A 17,249-nucleotide genomic window follows, 5' to 3' on the forward strand; every position below is an offset into this window, starting at 1 on the left:
ACACTTGCAGAACTTTTTGAGCAGTAAGCTAGGTCCGGGTGAGTTATCATCCTTGAAACTCTGGTCTTACTGGTCTTAGAATCAGAGCAGAAAGGAAGGACTTACTAGTAATGTTAGAAATGGATTTTATTTAAACCTGGTGGAAATTGTTTGAACTTTCCAGTCTTGTAAACATCCATATAATGCCATGAAAAAGTTCACCAATATTGCATTTTTTTCCAGTTATCTGTCTATACAAGTTTCTAGTTGGATGAGGTTCCTAGAGGTAATGTAGCTCAGACACTCCGTGGTGCCCTCTCAAATTCATGGGTCCTCCTGTTCCTACCTTTTTTATTCTCTTGTAGGTGCTTCCACTTATTTGTATTCACCTGTGCATTGGCAGGCCTTTGCCGGCGTTGTTTACGGTCTCTTTTCCAAACTTGCTCACAGAACTCATCCATTGTGTTGAGATTGGGGTGATTGATTAACTGCATGAAGTCTCTATACCAGATCTTTTGACTAGGGGTCATGCTATTGGTAGCATCCTTGGTCTTGGAGGCATCACCATCTTCTTCTTTGTGGAGCAGCTCTTCCAGGTGGTCAGTATCAATTACTTCCAGGGTCACTTTGAGCAAAGTTTGTATGAAGCCATGCTCCACAGCATGACAAAAATAAATACCAGAGTCTCTCCGTTGAAGACTCCGTAGCAATAAGCCCTGTTCTGTCCGGATCATGCGATCATCCACTTTAATCTGTATTGGAAAAAAGTGATAATTTCAATAATTATCTTTAATATGTGTGCAGCATTATCCTCTAACCATACTAACTCCTTAGTACTGCTCCTTTCAGCTGGTAAAACTTGGCCAAAAATCCTCAAAATCAAATGAATGGAAAATCCCTTGCCAGTCATCTATAGCTATGGAAGGCTCAAACACTCTGGAAAAACTACTGATGTACTGCAAAGAGTTTGGGTGATTAAGAATTTACTCCTTAGTCCCTACTGCTGCTGAACAGAGATCTGTATCAACGCTGTCAGATGCATTTGCTGGTGAGATTACAGAAGATGTAATCAGCAGAGTCAACAAGGATGCATTTGGCTATTATTACTGAGGTCACATTTATCACTATATTTTAGTCAAGCCTGGATATATTTGTGGGAAAGGTTCTCTGTCTTCCTATTGTTCCTTACTACAAAAGCCCTTATGCATAGAAGTGGGTTCTGCATAAGTGGAGAATTTACAAAGAAATGATAAGGATTAAATCTCAAAAATGGAATATTCAAAAAGCAGCTGTCCAAAATACTGTATTTTTCTGAATTAATTAATATCTAGAATATAATTTCATTCTTCAAATGCACAAATCACTGCAGACAGAAAGAGCACAAACCTGTTTGCTGCTCTCTCTCCACTCAGAATAAATTCTAAATAATTTACTAATTATGCAAACAAAGGAAACGGCAAAAATATCTAAATCTGCAAATGTAACTAAGTATTTAGTACATGCTTTAAAAGAAAATAAATGCTTCAGAGTAGTTTGGGTATATTCACAAATACTTCAATGCAACAAACGACTTTTTATTTTCTAGCTTGATCTCCCTACCTGCCAGAGTAGGTTATTCTTTTAAGGTATGTATGACCTAGCTTGATAGTAACATGACTTGAGAACCTGCGTGAGTAGTAACATAAGAATGTTGGTAAAAAAAGAAAGAGAAAAATAAAGTATCAGCTTAGTGTAATGCAAGCAGGGAAAGACAGTGGTTTTACCTCTATGAATATTGTTCTTGATGGAAAAAATGTACAAGTTTTCATACCCTTGTGTCCACTACAGTTCCCAGTTCTTCATTCTGTCTTTGTCTTATCTGCAGTAAAGTCTTATAGCATGCAGTACACAGGAAGTGCTACTGTTAGACTATGTTTGTCGAACATCATAATTAGGTGAATGTAGTTAGAATTTTTCTCAGAGGCAGTTTTGAGGTCTTTGTAATAGTCCTTGTATGATGCTTTAAGTGGCACTTAGATAGCATGCTATACTTTTCATATTTCTGAGACATTTGATAGAAAACCAGTGTGTTTTGCAGGGAGGCTGACCAGGGAGAGGATATGAATGTTTTCTGATGTAACAGTCTGTAAAATCAATTAGAGAGCTTACAGGATTTTATGGTGACAAGAGTAAGAATATGGTGAAAAACAACAGAAAATATAAGATTCCAGAGAAATTCTGCTAAACTAAAATACAGATGGACATTATTCTGAGAAGGACTCAGGTTCAAGTATATCTTCATAAAGAAGAGTAGTTGCATCTCTTTATTTTTCCTTCCATACCTCTTCTTTGCGGTCATCATTTTGCTTCTGGAATTGCCAGTAGACTACAGCACGCTGAGATTTTGGACTGCACTCAAGAAAAGTGCTGCTATTTTCTACTCCATAGATAATCTTTTCCTCCAGGGTCTGACCACTTAGATTATCTGTAAAGCAAGAAAAAAAAAAGAAAAAAAAAGAATTTAAATTACCAGGAAAGAAAAACCTTAACTGCTAAGTAAATTTGTTTTTTTAGAAATTGTGCTCCCTTAAAATGTTTAAAGAAACAGTTTAAAGAAACAGTTTAAAAGAAAAATTTCCCCATATCAGTATGCCATTTGGAAAATCTCCATCAACATCTCTATCTTTGTAAGGATCTCTGGTAGTTTTTTTTTATTATTATTATTTTTGTATTTTAAATCCTAACAGCTGTTAACATCTCAATATGTGAAGTTAATTAATTTCATTGTGAAATTTTGTGTAAACTTCATTATTATTCATCAAGGAAAACATCTAGGACACAACAAAAATTTTAATAGCAAACTGTATGCAGTGAGAATACTTGGAGTATAGTTGCAGAAAGTTTGTAATGATGCCTCCTGGGCTCTGTGATCATAATACTTTAGAGCAAAGTAATAAAACATGAGGCTATTTAAAAGTAGTATAATGTGTTTAGATTATATGGCACTGCAGTTTGCTGAAGCTGTTAATGACCAGGAATAATGTTTTTGAGGAAACAATCTTCAATTAATCATTTCCTCTCATACTGATATAATTTATGGAAATGTAATGAGGTTAATAAAGCAGACATTATGGGAGGGGAAAAAGAAAGTTAAATAAATTACTTCCTTTTGTAACAACAATGTTTCAAGATATTCATCAACTTGCTGGAAATATCACATAGCTATAGGACTTATATGGCATTTGATTCTTCTCCAATACCACAGAGGCTGTAAGGCATCATATTTCAACTCTCCACCTTAACTCTTTAAAATGCTGTTATGGACTTAAGTGGCAATAGTACAATAATCCTGGAGAGTAGATGGGGAGGAAGGAGTTGGTGAGCTATTTAACACTGTGTTGATCTCATGGGGTTTCCCGTCTTTTTGCCATTGTTCATTCCTTCCATTTTCCACTTTTGTTCCATTTTCCACTTTTGATCTTCAGCACTGGAAATCTTTAAGAAACTTCTTTTGAATGTTTTAACAGAAAATTATGTCTAATTAAAATCCTCTCAGAGAAATCCTTTGTCAAGTCTTGTTTGCTTTCACTGTGCCTTTATCATATTGGCCATGTTGTTTAGCAAACACAGGCTGCTTGCTAGATGAGTGAACCAAAGGTAAAAATAAAATTGAGCTCCTGGTTTATGTTGATACAGCAATTATATGTCTTTCCATAATGATTTGCAGCCCTGAGAGAGGATGGGAGAAGGAATGGGGGACAGAATAGGAACTGGTGCTTCCCAGTTCTTGGTAAGGAAACACCAAATGGTTTACTAACTCTAAACAAATAGGGAATGGGTTAGCTTGCTTTCCTCTGCTGGATTGTGAACCTTTCCAGCAAGTAAGTGGGATGCCATATAAATAACTAAGTGAAACAACTTTTATGACATCTCTCAGAAACCACATCTCTATAAAGAATGTCAGTGCAGCTTTGGGCCAGGAAGATGGGGAGCAATGGAGGAATTAATTAGAAAGCAAAGTAGCAAGAGAAGGGTAAGACAGCTGGAAGAAAATGTAGCAAAGGGTACCAGTGGTAAGGTCTGAGATGGAACATGGGTGAATTTATGTCAATGAAACAGAGGAACTGGAAGTATGTGAAGAGATTAACTGAATATAACTAGAAGTGATAAGATAAAGATTGGAAATGGAAATGATTGGCTGATAACTCATGGGTCCAGATTCAACATCATGAATGGCTGACTGACATCCTGACTCTTCTGTTTCAAGTTAGGCACCCTATTTAGGAACAGAATTCATATGGCTGAGCAGGCAGCCAAAGATTCTCACATAGTCAATGAGAGGTAGTTTGATATCTGAACTGGGATCCACAACAAATAGCACATCTAGGGCTGCAGCATAAGACAGTCAGTAGGAAATGTCCCCTTTTATAGCCTGGGACACATGCGTTACTGCTCCAGCAATGTGTTTCTGTGAAACACAGATTTACAGGTTTCCAGAATAAAGGATGGAAACACAGGGATTTCACCCTAGGATGCATGCTCTATTACAATTCCCCTCCCCAGGCTCCATGAACTTTGAATCATGGTAGCAGAATGGCCCAATTTCATCAAGAGCAATCCCACAATTTGGCTGCTTGTATTGGAAGTAAAGCTATCAAGTCAATCTCCTAAGTCTAAGTGGACTTTGAGTCCTCTTCTCCCACATCCTAAATAGCTGATTTAACCAGCAGGTTACTCATTATGTGGCTTGCAGCACCACATGACTATATTTTCCTAAACACAGCATAGTCCAAGTGAATTATACAGGAGCAGAGCATATGTAACACTAGTCTCATTAGATCCAAGGAGACATCTTCTAGATCCTAAATATCAGTACAAAGGATAATAAAAGAGATTTCTTTGGCAAAAGTTCTGCAGCCCATGAGCAGTAGCATATTTTTAAGTATATAGAGAAGTTTTTGCTGGAAAACTTAGGTACCTAGGATTTCCTTGGTATCCAAGAAGCTAGTCACAAGTTGTCATGGAAGTTGCCTTGAAGGTGGATGCTCTGATGCCATTTCAAACTTCTGAATATTTTCTTGGATCTGCTCCATGGCATTCTAGTGTGTTAAAGATCACCATGGAAAGTGTTAGAAGCCCCCTTTAAATTTCCTCACAGCTCCAGAAATTATTTTATGGGTGACAGTCATGCAATGAGAGAGGAAAGATTCAAGGGATCCTTCAAATTCCATTTCCATGATTTAAGGGAGCAGAAGGCAGTTCCAGAAATATCTATAAAGTTCACGTAATATTGAGCATGTGGAGTGCAAAAAAGTAAGGAGAATGATGGAATAATCACAGGATCAGAGTGCAGCTCTGGGACTGAGGGAGAAACTGAAGAGACTAGAAGTAAGAATGAAAGTCTGAGAAGTTCAGAAGAGCAGCTGGAGGAATTAGAAAATCATAGAAGTCATGAAGTTGGTTATGAAATTCAATCCAAAATCCTGTCTGAGAGTGTAATTCCCAAAATGAACCCAACAGCAGTATCAGTTTACTACCCTGATAAATATTCTTTAAATACATAATTTCTGACATAACCAAAGAAGTATGAAAGGCTTATACTAAGATTGCTTTGCAGATGAATGAATCTCACTATACAATTAAATTCAGAGTGATTCTTTGAGCTTCCCCTAGAATAAATCATCTAAAAAAAGGTGCTTCTTCCTTTACAAATTCTTCAAAAAACAGAACTTGTTTAATTTCTTGATAGCATTAGTATGTTATGCTCAAAAAAGAAAGTTGTTCTTTAGCTGACACAAAGGTGACCATACTTTTCGATTTAAGCATTAATGTCTGGCCAAACATCTGTACAGCTAAGTGTCCTCAGCTCCCTCTAATGTTGCTGTGTAGTTATTTTATAGTACTTATACATTTGCACAAAAGTGAAAGAGCTACCTAAACCTTATTAAAAGCATTATTGCTTCAAACTGATATCAAAGTAAGTTTCTGCAATGTCTTTAAAAGTGATATATAAATTAAGAGATTGTTCCTCTCTCTTGTTTCCTTTGGTTCACATGGAGAATCAACTGGCAGTTACTGCAAAAGAATGTGTAGCCAAGTAGTAAATGGTTGCTGGAGCTTATTTTTGGCTATAGATAAACCCGATTCTTCATCTGTTGTGCAGGAAACTACTAGTCATAACCGAGCAAAAAACTCAGCATAAGTTGGCATAGGAAGTTTATGGACCATCCAGCTGTCTGTACAATGCATGATCACGTCTAAATGACAAGTAAATGTAGTAAAATTTTATAGATTTACAATCCAGAATTAATTTAGAGAAAATTTCACTCAAGGTCAATCTAAAACATTAATTTAAGTATTTTGCCAGAGAACTGCATTTTGACATAGAACTGCATTCCCTTGGTATTTTTTGTAAGTTACTGATTCTTCTAAACACTCTGTCTTCAGTTCACTGTAAAGTAAAATTTTCAGTGACTTCTTGTCTCATACCTGCTCTGCTCATTTTGACAAAGTTGTATTAAAGCTCCTAGTGATCAGGTGTACTACATAATAGCTTTTTTCTGACCCTGAGTTCTCCTGGTTGTTGTCATGAAAAAAACTGCGCTGGATTACTCTCTTCCCTTTGGACAGAATATATCTTTTCAGACAAACATGTTTACCAAATATGGGAAGATATAAAAAAAAAAGTGTTTTGAAATCCTTTTCTTGTCTATGAAGATAAAGAACAGACAAACAGTTGCATAAAGCACAGCTAGCAAGGGCAAGAGAATGTTCAAGAAACTGGAGATGTGGTAGCCCAGATCACCATTTTACTCATGAGCAAAATGTTCAGATAGTAAAAAAGTAAAACTAAGACATGCTTCTCCTGGTAATAAAATTCACATTTAGTGCCCGGTGAAATTTTCCTATTGGGCAACTGAAAATGTCATCTCAGCCCCAATATATGAGTGGTCTCGTCTGCACTGTATAAGCACTACTAAATATCATGCAATTGGAAATTTGTGAACTTTCTACTAGTTCACATTGACTAGTTCAATTCTAAACTAGCTATACATTCATGAGTTCTCAAAATGTGGCAACTACATTTTGATCATAGTCTATTCATGTACTTTTCCAAACCCTTTTCCCCTCTGAGTAGCTTGTCTTGAGTCTGACAATCAAGAAGTAAACCACTGTCCAGTGGTTTAACTGTTATCATAGAAGTACCACAAACATGAATAATCATTTTTTTCCAGCAGAGGGAAGTATTGCCTAAGTGTTGTCTTCACTTACAGAAAAATGGACATTTTTCGTTTTCTGAGTGAAGATCTTCTGAAGAGTTCGGCAACAAATTACTAACTGTGAGGTTTATCAGCCGAACAATTCAAGAAAGCAAAATCTGGTCAATACACTGTGAAAATGAAGCAACCAACAAAAACCAAACCCAAAAGATGTCAAAGAAAACCCATGCTGAAAGCACATGGGACAGGCCTACTGCAAGGAACATCCTAGTCTTAAGGGCTGCTAATGTGGCACCTACAACAAAGACCATTCCGTATTTAGCCACAGTAGTTAATTATGTGTTTGGTTATCATCCTATGCAAACTATAGGAAGCAACATGTACATAGTTCTTGCTGTTCTGAAGGAGATATGACTCTTTTCTGACATAATATGCCTAGCCTGACAGTATGGTATTATCAAGTACACAACGCAGAAAAATTAAAATGCTAAAATTTGTAAACTTGAGGAAAACCAAAAAAACTCCTCAGTCTTTAGTGTCTGATCCAGGCCATTATAAGCAATCTAAATTAGGATAATGATGTATTACATTCATCTTTTGCAGATGTTCAAGACAAATCATTCATATGTTTCCTACTCTACTCATGCACAGTCTGCAAATTACATACAAATTAGTTGTACTGCAGTCATACCCATAACTCACCATGATGCTGCAGGTCTGAGCAGTGGGTAAGTGGGTCTCCATTTCGGATGTCTTGTCGTCTAGTACGTCTGCAAATACCATATTTGAAAACTGTTAGCGACCTTCTCAGTGATCAGCATTCACATTTGTCATGACTGAAGAGCAACAAATGGAGCATATATATAATTACATAGGTCACAAGTGCACCTAAATAACACTAGGAAGGAAATCATACTGTTACTACCATATTCTATGCATTATCATAGTTTGTAGAATCATCCTTTACTCTTACAGGTAAAGTCTTCAGAAACTGTTAAATACAAATCTCTTGCACTGAGCCTATGAAGTTTATTTTAACTGTGTTGGCAATATTGATCACAGACAAATTTGTTACTCAATTCGTAGATACAGGGACTGCTAAGGGATCAAAGTATATACAGTACAGTTTAACATGCATCAAAAACATGAAGAAGCTACAGCTTTTCTGCAAGTACAGAATACTTTAAGTATTATGGCACCTTTTAGATAGATGAAATGTTAGGATAGATGGCTTTGAAAGAATATCAAAATGCCACATTTTCTACAAAATCTAAATTAAAATACTTAGATCATTTCAGCCACTACAGATCTCACCAAAACGTTTCTGATAAAACCTTTTCCAAAACTGTTGCAAATGGCTTTGTCTTTTGAATCAACAGAATAAAACACTTGGATAGGAAGATTTTGAAATGTCATTTATTCCATCCTTTGTAGCTTAAGTCTGGGTTCTAGCTTTTATTGCATGCCCATTTAACATAGCATGTTCTTTCTGCAGTTTGATTTCCACTGGCTTTTTTGGAAAACATATTGATCTGTGCTAAAAAAAAGCTGTATTTCACAGAAGAAAGCTTTTTAAAACACTTTTATTTTGCATTTATTGTTCTTTCTTTGTCTGCTCCTATTTTTATTTAAATAGCTGTAACACAAAATTCAACTGAGCCTGAGAAAAACGTTTCATGTAAAAAAAAGAAAAAAGAACAAGGCAAACAAAGATGTGTTTCAAGTGTGAGCACTTTACTTTAGGACTCGGAGAAAGCCTGAGGGCTTGCAAAATTAGAGGAGAACAAAGAGGATTAGGCTGCTGAACAATGCTGTGATTTCAGATTACTGGCATCCAGCAACGGATATGCAAAAGTCAAGTAGCCTTGTAAAAAGCACTGTTGGTCACTCCCTTGTGACAACAGCCCATATTTTTAAAAAGCCATTGTTCTGCAGAGACCATCTCTCTTCTGTTCACTAGCCCTGTTTGCAGACTCTCACTAAGCACCCAGCATCAGCACATACTAAGAGTTCTCACAGGGGCACCGTCAACTGCACAGCTGACTCCTCTTGGCTAAAAGGTTTTAATCATATTTTTTCCCACTGAAAACTACTGAAATGATAAACCTGAAATTATATGTGTGAAATATGGCAACAGGTTTTTTTTGGGGAAAAAAGTCAGAATGTGCATTTTTTATTTTTTTTTAATAAAAACTTCTTTAAAATTATTAGTTAGGACATCTTAGCATGCTTTAGTAAGAAGGAATTTTCTCTTGATTGATAGATGATTCAAAAAAATGTACTAATCCTGATTTCAGGTATCATCTTCATATTACTTGTTACCAAAGAATAAAAATACACCCAAGGCATAAGAAACCATAACATTTTGTTACTCCTTCCTAAATTTTAAAATACAGCATATTTACAGGGTACTATTTGTAGAAAAGAAGTCTGTGGAAAGACTCATATTACTGTCAATGGAGTTTGGGTGAGATGTTTAGTTAGAATCTCAGGAAAATGTCACACATATCACCATTGTATCAACATGATGATTTATGAAATATGAACCAGAACACATCTGCATGGGGTAAAGTTAAGTGGTCACACTACAGGAGCTCTGAACTGTCATTTAAACTTGTAAAATACACAAAGAAAGAAAAGTAAATTAAAATCATGGCTCATAAAAGCTCATCTTTAAAAAAAGAAGAAAAAAAATACAACAAACAAAAACAAAACCCCCAAACCAATTATTAGTAAAGCATCTGTGCAATGCCCTCAGGACTCAACTTTCCCAATATTTCTGGAGCCTAAAATTACAAGGATTCATTATTAGGAAAATGTTGACATTTAAGCTGTTTCCAGCAATGCTGATTTCGTTACAGATGAATTCAAAGCTGGCTTGAGGCAGTGGTACAGCAGGTACCAGGTAAACAGAGGATCCTCTCCCCCAGTAACACAGAACTTTATTCTGCTGCTGCTGTTGCCAAGGGAAAAATGGGGGGAAGTAGTAGGGGACAGCAGCTTCTTCTGAATGCATTGTCAGGATTCCAGCCTCCTGGGACTTACTTTTTCTTTCATAGTGGTGGCCTCAAGAAGAGTAAATTCTGCACCCCAAGGTTTTTCTGTAGGTGTGCAACCGAGTTTAGCCACAGTAACCCTGCACCTTAATCCCTGTAAGAAGAGGTCCCAGTCCCTTTACCCCTGATGACAACAGTGAGCTCGGTCTGCTGTTTAATGTTGGAGAGATGGATAAAGAAAAGACCAAGAGCCCTATTTCTTCCATCAGTGTAAGCAGATGAATGACAGGATAATGTCCTCTGACTTCACGGGTCTTGAGATGGGCTGGGAGTAGGAATGGGTGATAGTGAATCCTGAGAAAGGATGAAGTTCAGGGATAAAGATCAGTAGGGAGGTAGCAGAAAAGAGTGATTCAGTGATTCCTGACCTTACTCGCTCCATCAACTCAGAGGCAGTACTTAGCCACACTGACTTCTAATGCCTAAAACTTTCAGATCAAATCAATCTCTTAGATTCTATTTGAAAACCTCACTGTTCCCTCTCCTTTCTTTCCTCTTCCTCCTACAGAGAAACCACCAAGCTCCCACCACAAACTTGAATATAGCCCATACAAATGAGAAAGTTTGACCAGCTCTTCTTTTGAGATGGGTTCAGTTTCTCATTTTTAATTATTTTCTAAAGAATTTCACAAAAAGCTTGTCTTAAATTCTGCTTCCTGGTGCAAAAATAGAACCTGATGTCCCATAAGCAGCTTTTTCTTTTGTCAGTAGCATTAGTTTAGGATACACCATAATGCAAACCTTGAAATTTCAATCCCCTCCATCTGAAAAGTCTGTGGCACAAATGCTACTTCCCACCCTTTACCACTTTTCACCTCCTGCAACAAACAATCCAAATCTGGAATTTGGAGTCCTGACATTCTCAATCAAGTATTTGCTACATTAATTTTATGTATATAAACTCTTACGTATATAAAGCCTTGGATTCCTTGTTTCTTCTTAGTTGCAAGATGTTTGGCATATTTGATTTAATGCAAGCACTTTTTTATCATTTTAACCAATTTATCATGGGAATCTCAACACTACATCAACGTCTGTTCTTATTTGCAAGTGGTTATCTGTTCAGTCATTCCTAATTTCTACTTCAGTAGCTAAGAACTGTTCAGTTACTAGCTTATATACTTTAAGAGAAAGAATTTCAGAGATAAAGGCAAGCAAAGAAAATATTTTTTTAAATCTTCAGATCAGACAACTAGGACTTGTAAATTTTTTATAAAAAATATATTTTTCACTTGCAGAGCCTGTTTTACCTTAACTTCTGCATTGCAAAGCCTTTAGCATAAGTGCAGAGTGAATGTAAAACAGTGGTTGTTCTGCTCTGGTAACACTTCAACATACATTAACACATACAAATCATACTTTTGAATAATAATAATAATAATGCTATGTATCACTAAAAAATAAGTTTCCATTAATGTCCAAGCACTTTATAAGTATTTCCTTTGAATTAGAATTCATGAAAATGCAGGATAATTTACTTGGGCAAGTAGTTATTTTATTTTAATATCAAGACCCCTTCTCATGTTAGAGAAAAGGAGTTTTTCTTTTTGTTCTTTATTACTGAATATAAAGTTTTGAATCCATTTCAGGGACAACTCTTTTCTGAATGTTTTCTTAGGACAGCTTTTTAATCCAACCCAAGAAGCAGCAGTGTTCACTTTAAATCAACCAAGACTTCACATTGCTTGTAACTCCCACAATTATGTTTTCTTTGGAAGAGAAAGGGCTCCAGTTAACCATCCCATGAAAAATCTCCAAAGCCCTCTGGTCATATTGAGACCATCAGTTAAAACAAATAGCAAACGATGCAGACATCTGAAACTGTCCCTACCTCTTAGCAGTGGGGAAGTAACGTGAGCAAGATGAACCATCCCAGGCACAGTAAGGGTCTCTTGCAAGGCAACACTCAGCACATGCTTTTCCATACACATCACAGCGGTGTAAAGGAAGCTGTGAAACTCCAGTGGCTGAGCCAATGTAGAGCTGTTGCTGTTATAAAGGTTAAAAAAAAAAAAAAATTGCAAATTATCAGTTTTTTGTTAGGAAAACATAAAAAAAGTTACATAATAATATGTTAGAATCATTAAAAATACAATAAAGGATCATGATCCTGATGTACACTAAAGGAATGAGAAGAGAATTGTCCTGAGGATAAAAAAAATAAAATAGGAAAAACTTGAATTTTTGTATGAAGCTTTCGGTGGCTTCTCTAAACAGTAAGAAAAATCAAATTACTCTTCCATTTTTTCTTTTGTATTCAGATCTCTACACTGGGAAAGCATTACAATCAGTGAGAGAACACAATGGAGAATATGCTTTTGAATTTAAAGAAAAAGGAAAACAACTTTAACATAAATTTCCTATATATGACCTTGATTTGTGTATGTGTGTGGAGAAATCTAAAGTAAATTATTTCAGACTGATGTTACGATATTTGAGCTTGGAAGGACTGCCATGCACACACTTCTGTGCATGTCTGGTAATTCTGATGCTTCATACTCTTTTCTATATGTCACATACTCTAACTGAAACATATCTTTAATGAGGAGAGATAGCTTACTTTATTTTGGATAAAAAACAGGGTTGAGTGGAAGATGCAGTCCGAAAGCAGAGAGAAGTCATGAAGTAAATAAAAAAAACATGCATACAAAATGAACTACAGCTTTGTATGGCATCACAACAGAATATCTTGTCTCTCTCAATTTCCTCTCTGATATCAAATTCATATGGTCCATTAGGGAAGCTGGTCTCCAGAGGGACATAAGGAAACAGAACTACTGATCCCATGTGAAAGTCCAAACAGAGGTATTTCAGTTTAGCAATAATTCACAAAGAAAACAAGTATGAGTGTAGTAAGCAAGTACAGTTCCCTCTGAGATGCAAAACTAGAGGAAAAAAAAATAAATAGATAAACAAAAATTAAATGGTATAATCCTTCTGTTTTGGAAACACTGACACATTGCTATGAAAAGCTTAAACTTTGTCACTCAGCACCCATAGTGGAGCAATTAATACATTTCTTTTTAAGGTTCCACTCCAAGGAGTCTCACCAAGAAAATCCAAAGTTTTATTAATTTTTCTTTCTTATAAAATATATGATTGGTGTGAAAAATAGTATTTCAAGAAATGTTATAAAAATTCTTCATCTCCTGCACTGTAATGCCCCAGAGGTATCACTTCCAGGGAATTCGGGGATGGAAGATAGCTGAGGTCACCTGCCTATTAGAAATGATGAACACTAGATACCAGGAGACAGCAAAACCAAAAACACTTGTAAAAAGGTGTTGCGTTGACTTCTTTCAGAGACAGTAGCTTGGCAGTTTATACAGACATATTAATTGTAACGGAAACATCCCATGCGTTTATATAAACACCAGTATTTTCTCAAGGAAAATATGACAAGGAGAGCACCCAAAGGAAAATTCACTGGTAAATTGAAAACTAAGCCCTTCCTAAGCAGCTGCTTCTGTCTATTATAGTGCCATAGCTGGGTTGTAAACCAATGTTCTCTGGGCAAAAATCTCTGACCACACAGAGCTCTACACAAAGCCTTAACTGTACATACCAGTCCCCAGTTAATGTTGTATCCTTGAAAAGCAGATGACAGGCAGCAGACATGATAAGCTGATTCTCTCTAACTTAAGTCACTTAATCAAGTACCCAGCTTAGGGGTACATTCTGCAGTTAAAAGAGCAGCAATTCAAATCTCAGGTGACCTAAGCATTTCTCAAGGGATGCCTTTTCTCTTTACTGATTATGGAGGCAACATAGGTCAAATTAGAACTTCAGTTAAGTATCTTAAATGTCCAGATGGTATTGATCTGGGTCCTATGTAACTAGGGCATTAATATCTATATAAGCATGTAGAAATGTGTGGTGCAACTAATATAAAAATCAACCCAGAGAATGCACTCGGGAAAATAAAAAAGAACAGTGTAATTGTTTGCTATGTACTTCTGTAATCAATTTCATTTTGTCAAAAACCCCCTCCCTGATATCTGATAAATGTCTTTAGAATTAAAGAATGACCAGAAACACATAAGAAGAAAAAAAAAAGTGAGGCCAAAATAGGGTTACTTAAAGACTCTATTCTTTGTAGATAAGTTCATAAAGTTCAGTCAGTGAACTACAGCATGTGTTTCAAGTGCTGCACAGCCTAAAGGCTGCTGCCCTGTTTGCTGCTCTTCTGATCATGGTTTTAGACTCCAGCTGGTGATCATTATTCTGGACACTAATAATATGTAAATCCAGGCAGCATGAAATTCGGAAAATAGTAATAGAACGATTTGCATCAATGGTCTGACCTTACTTTGCCATACACAGACAAAGTGGCTTTTGGGCAAAGAGTCTCTCCCAAGAGGTTATTAATTTAATAAATCAGCTGATTGTCAGATCAAATGAGAGTGGGGGGAGGAAAGTCGTCCTCTAAAAGTTCTTGCAGAAGTATCAGAACCCCAGAAAAGCTGAGGAGACTAATGTTTTAAACAATCCAGTGGTTTCTGTTTGCCCCATGATGCTGCCCAAAATGCAGTCTTTCCCAACTAGAGAAAGAGAGAACTGAAAATTTTCCATTTGCAATTTTAAAAAAAAAAGAGAGATGAAAAAATGTAATGCTCAAAAAGAACTTAGGCAGAATTTAAAAAAGGAACTTTAGGGAACATTAGGTTCAAATCCCATTTAATTTAATTTTATGTCTTCAACAGCAGTTGATGCAGAATAGTTCAGGGGACCGTTTAAGTGACATATCCATTTTGAGCTGGTCCTTTCTATGGACAGAAATGGTGATCTCTGAATAAAATTCAGTACTTTGAGAAAAATACTATAAAAGTAGTCACTAAGGTCTTTTTAACGTCTCTGCCTTGAGTTTGAGAATCTCACGGAGAAGAAACAAAAGCTGTTTGTAGCAGTTCACTAGACAAGGAGTTGGCCTGGTCAGCCAAGGATCTCCTTGTTTTTTTCCCATCTTCCCAGAAATCCAACAGCTTTCTGAAACAGAGGGTCCCAAACCTTACCCTGAGAAAAAGATGAGAGCTTGCTCCACAAAAATCACCTATCATTGAAAGCCAGGCCTGACATTATGCCCTGCTTCCAGATTTTTAAATCAAGGGAAAAATTATGGAGCCCCACCTGACAGGCTCATGGCCAACTGGTAGCCAGGAGTTCCTGCAAGCCTGGCTCTCACAGAATTGTGAATTTAGGCATCTGCAGGGTGTTAACAGTGGCTCTAGAATGCTGTCCTCTGAAGGTTTGTGTCTATTGTTAACCATGCATAAGCTGTTTAAGGTAACACAAGCCTAGGGTTCTGAACACAATTAGGAGGAATACGTAACTTCAGTAAGAAGATATAAATATAATTCCTGTGAGTTAAAGACAGCAGAGTTGAGAAAGGCTTAGTCTTGCACATAAAGGCTAAATTTCCTTGCTCAAATTCACTCTCACACAAGGGTCAAATTCATACTTACAGAGACAGTCGTGTTAGCCTTACAGTTTTATGTAATTTAAAACTTAAGCTAAGTTCTGCTTCCGAAGAATCTGTAGATTTTGGTCTTTGGGAAGAAGAGTCATTTGTAACATATCATATTAGCATGATGGCAAAAGACGTATTTTTGAACAACCAGTGTAGTAAAACATTCAAAAATAAGAAGAAACTCACAGTACCATGTTTTTATAATTGAATGAAAGAATTGTTAGTGAAAAAATAAAATTAAGTGATTGCTTTAAAGTTATTCAATAGGACATGCTGGTTTTACTGTTTACGTTTCATGCTCCTGCTTTCTACAATGCATAGAATTATCATGCAGTTTATATGAAAAACGATCTGCTTATCAGAACACAATGAGTGAAATGTTTGAGTTATAAAGCTACAGTATTTTAAAATCATAAATATAAAATGGAAACACGTTGCCATATACTTATTTGATACAGAGATACAGTGCCAAAAGCTTGTCATATTGTATCATGATTCTGTCATTTTTAGCCTGAGGCTGGTTGATTTTTCATGAGCTTAAGTCTGCCTGAATAACTTGTGTTTTATACTCTTTTTTAGCTTTAGACTATTTTAGCAGTGTAAATTTGTTTTCAAAAGACTTAGGGAAAATTGTAATCTCTCCTGAATAACTAAAGATGCTTTGAAGAAGAAGTTGTATGAAAATGCATGGTCTATTATCAAATATGATTGGCTGCTTTAAGGGAATGTACTTATAAAAATAATCCAAAGCAGTGCATTTTGGTATGATGTGAACATATATACAACTTGACAGGTTTGTTTTTAAATATCCCAGTGTTCAATTTTTTTTGTGCTGCCATTTTTGCTTTTTTAGGTGGTAAACTATGTTAGAAGTGTCCCCAAAGTGTTTTGTGTCAAATACATAAATATTTTCAGACAATTTTCTTAAATACAGTGAATTCTGAGTTAAATATGCTGCATTTCAAACCTAATACTGGGCTCAGTCCATTCCAGAATGAATTCAACTTCTGTTTAATAATGTATAGAGTGAAAAAGATGAATTAACTAAGTCATATTTATAACTCACACAATTTTTACTGCTCCCAGTCCTGGAAGTAATACCAAATCTCCTCTTTACTGACAATGACATGAAAAGTTCATGAGTGTGAACAAGTTGCTTGTATTTACCGAATTAGGCTCCAAGTCAACATATATATGAAAATGAAAAAGAAAAGTTTTATTTGACACTAAATTTTATGTCTTAGATTTCTGAGATAAGAAGTGACAGTGGCTGGGATCCATCAACCTAATTCCAGGCAGAAATGGAAGATAGACCCCTAATATCCACTTTACTTCTGGACTGCAACCCAATGTTCTTTGCACAACTACGTAATTCATCAGCTGCTTCACAAAGAAGCCTAATAGTAATTGCCCATATTCACTCAGAAATGCAGGAATCATCTTTATGGTAAATCATGCAAAACTTTGCCTCCTTTCGTCAAGAAATCCAGTTCATTTTAGTTATTGTCTCGTCTACAATGAAGGGTATAATATATATATTTTCTTTGA

The 17,249-nt window shown here is 36.1% G+C and overlaps 1 protein-coding gene across 1 annotated transcript in view; it reads right to left on the minus strand.

Moving 5' to 3' along the window:
- Window positions 1–275: 275 nt before the first annotated feature.
- Window positions 276–17,249, minus strand: part of SEMA3A (sema domain, immunoglobulin domain (Ig), short basic domain, secreted, (semaphorin) 3A) — a 119,354-nt gene continuing 102,380 nt past the window's right edge. Inside the window, exons 13-16 of the mRNA XM_009696763.1 lie at window positions 12,066–12,223; window positions 7,881–7,948; window positions 2,301–2,443; window positions 276–731 (exon numbers count right to left, since the gene is read on the minus strand). Coding sequence (XP_009695065.1) covers window positions 276–731; window positions 2,301–2,443; window positions 7,881–7,948; window positions 12,066–12,223 — 825 coding nt within the window. The remainder of the gene's footprint in view (window positions 732–2,300; window positions 2,444–7,880; window positions 7,949–12,065; window positions 12,224–17,249) is intronic.

The sequence above is a fragment of the Cariama cristata genome, unplaced genomic scaffold, assembly GCF_000690535.1.
Source record: "Cariama cristata isolate BGI_N322 unplaced genomic scaffold, ASM69053v1 scaffold1193, whole genome shotgun sequence".
In the NCBI taxonomy this organism is placed as follows: domain Eukaryota; kingdom Metazoa; phylum Chordata; class Aves; order Cariamiformes; family Cariamidae; genus Cariama; species Cariama cristata.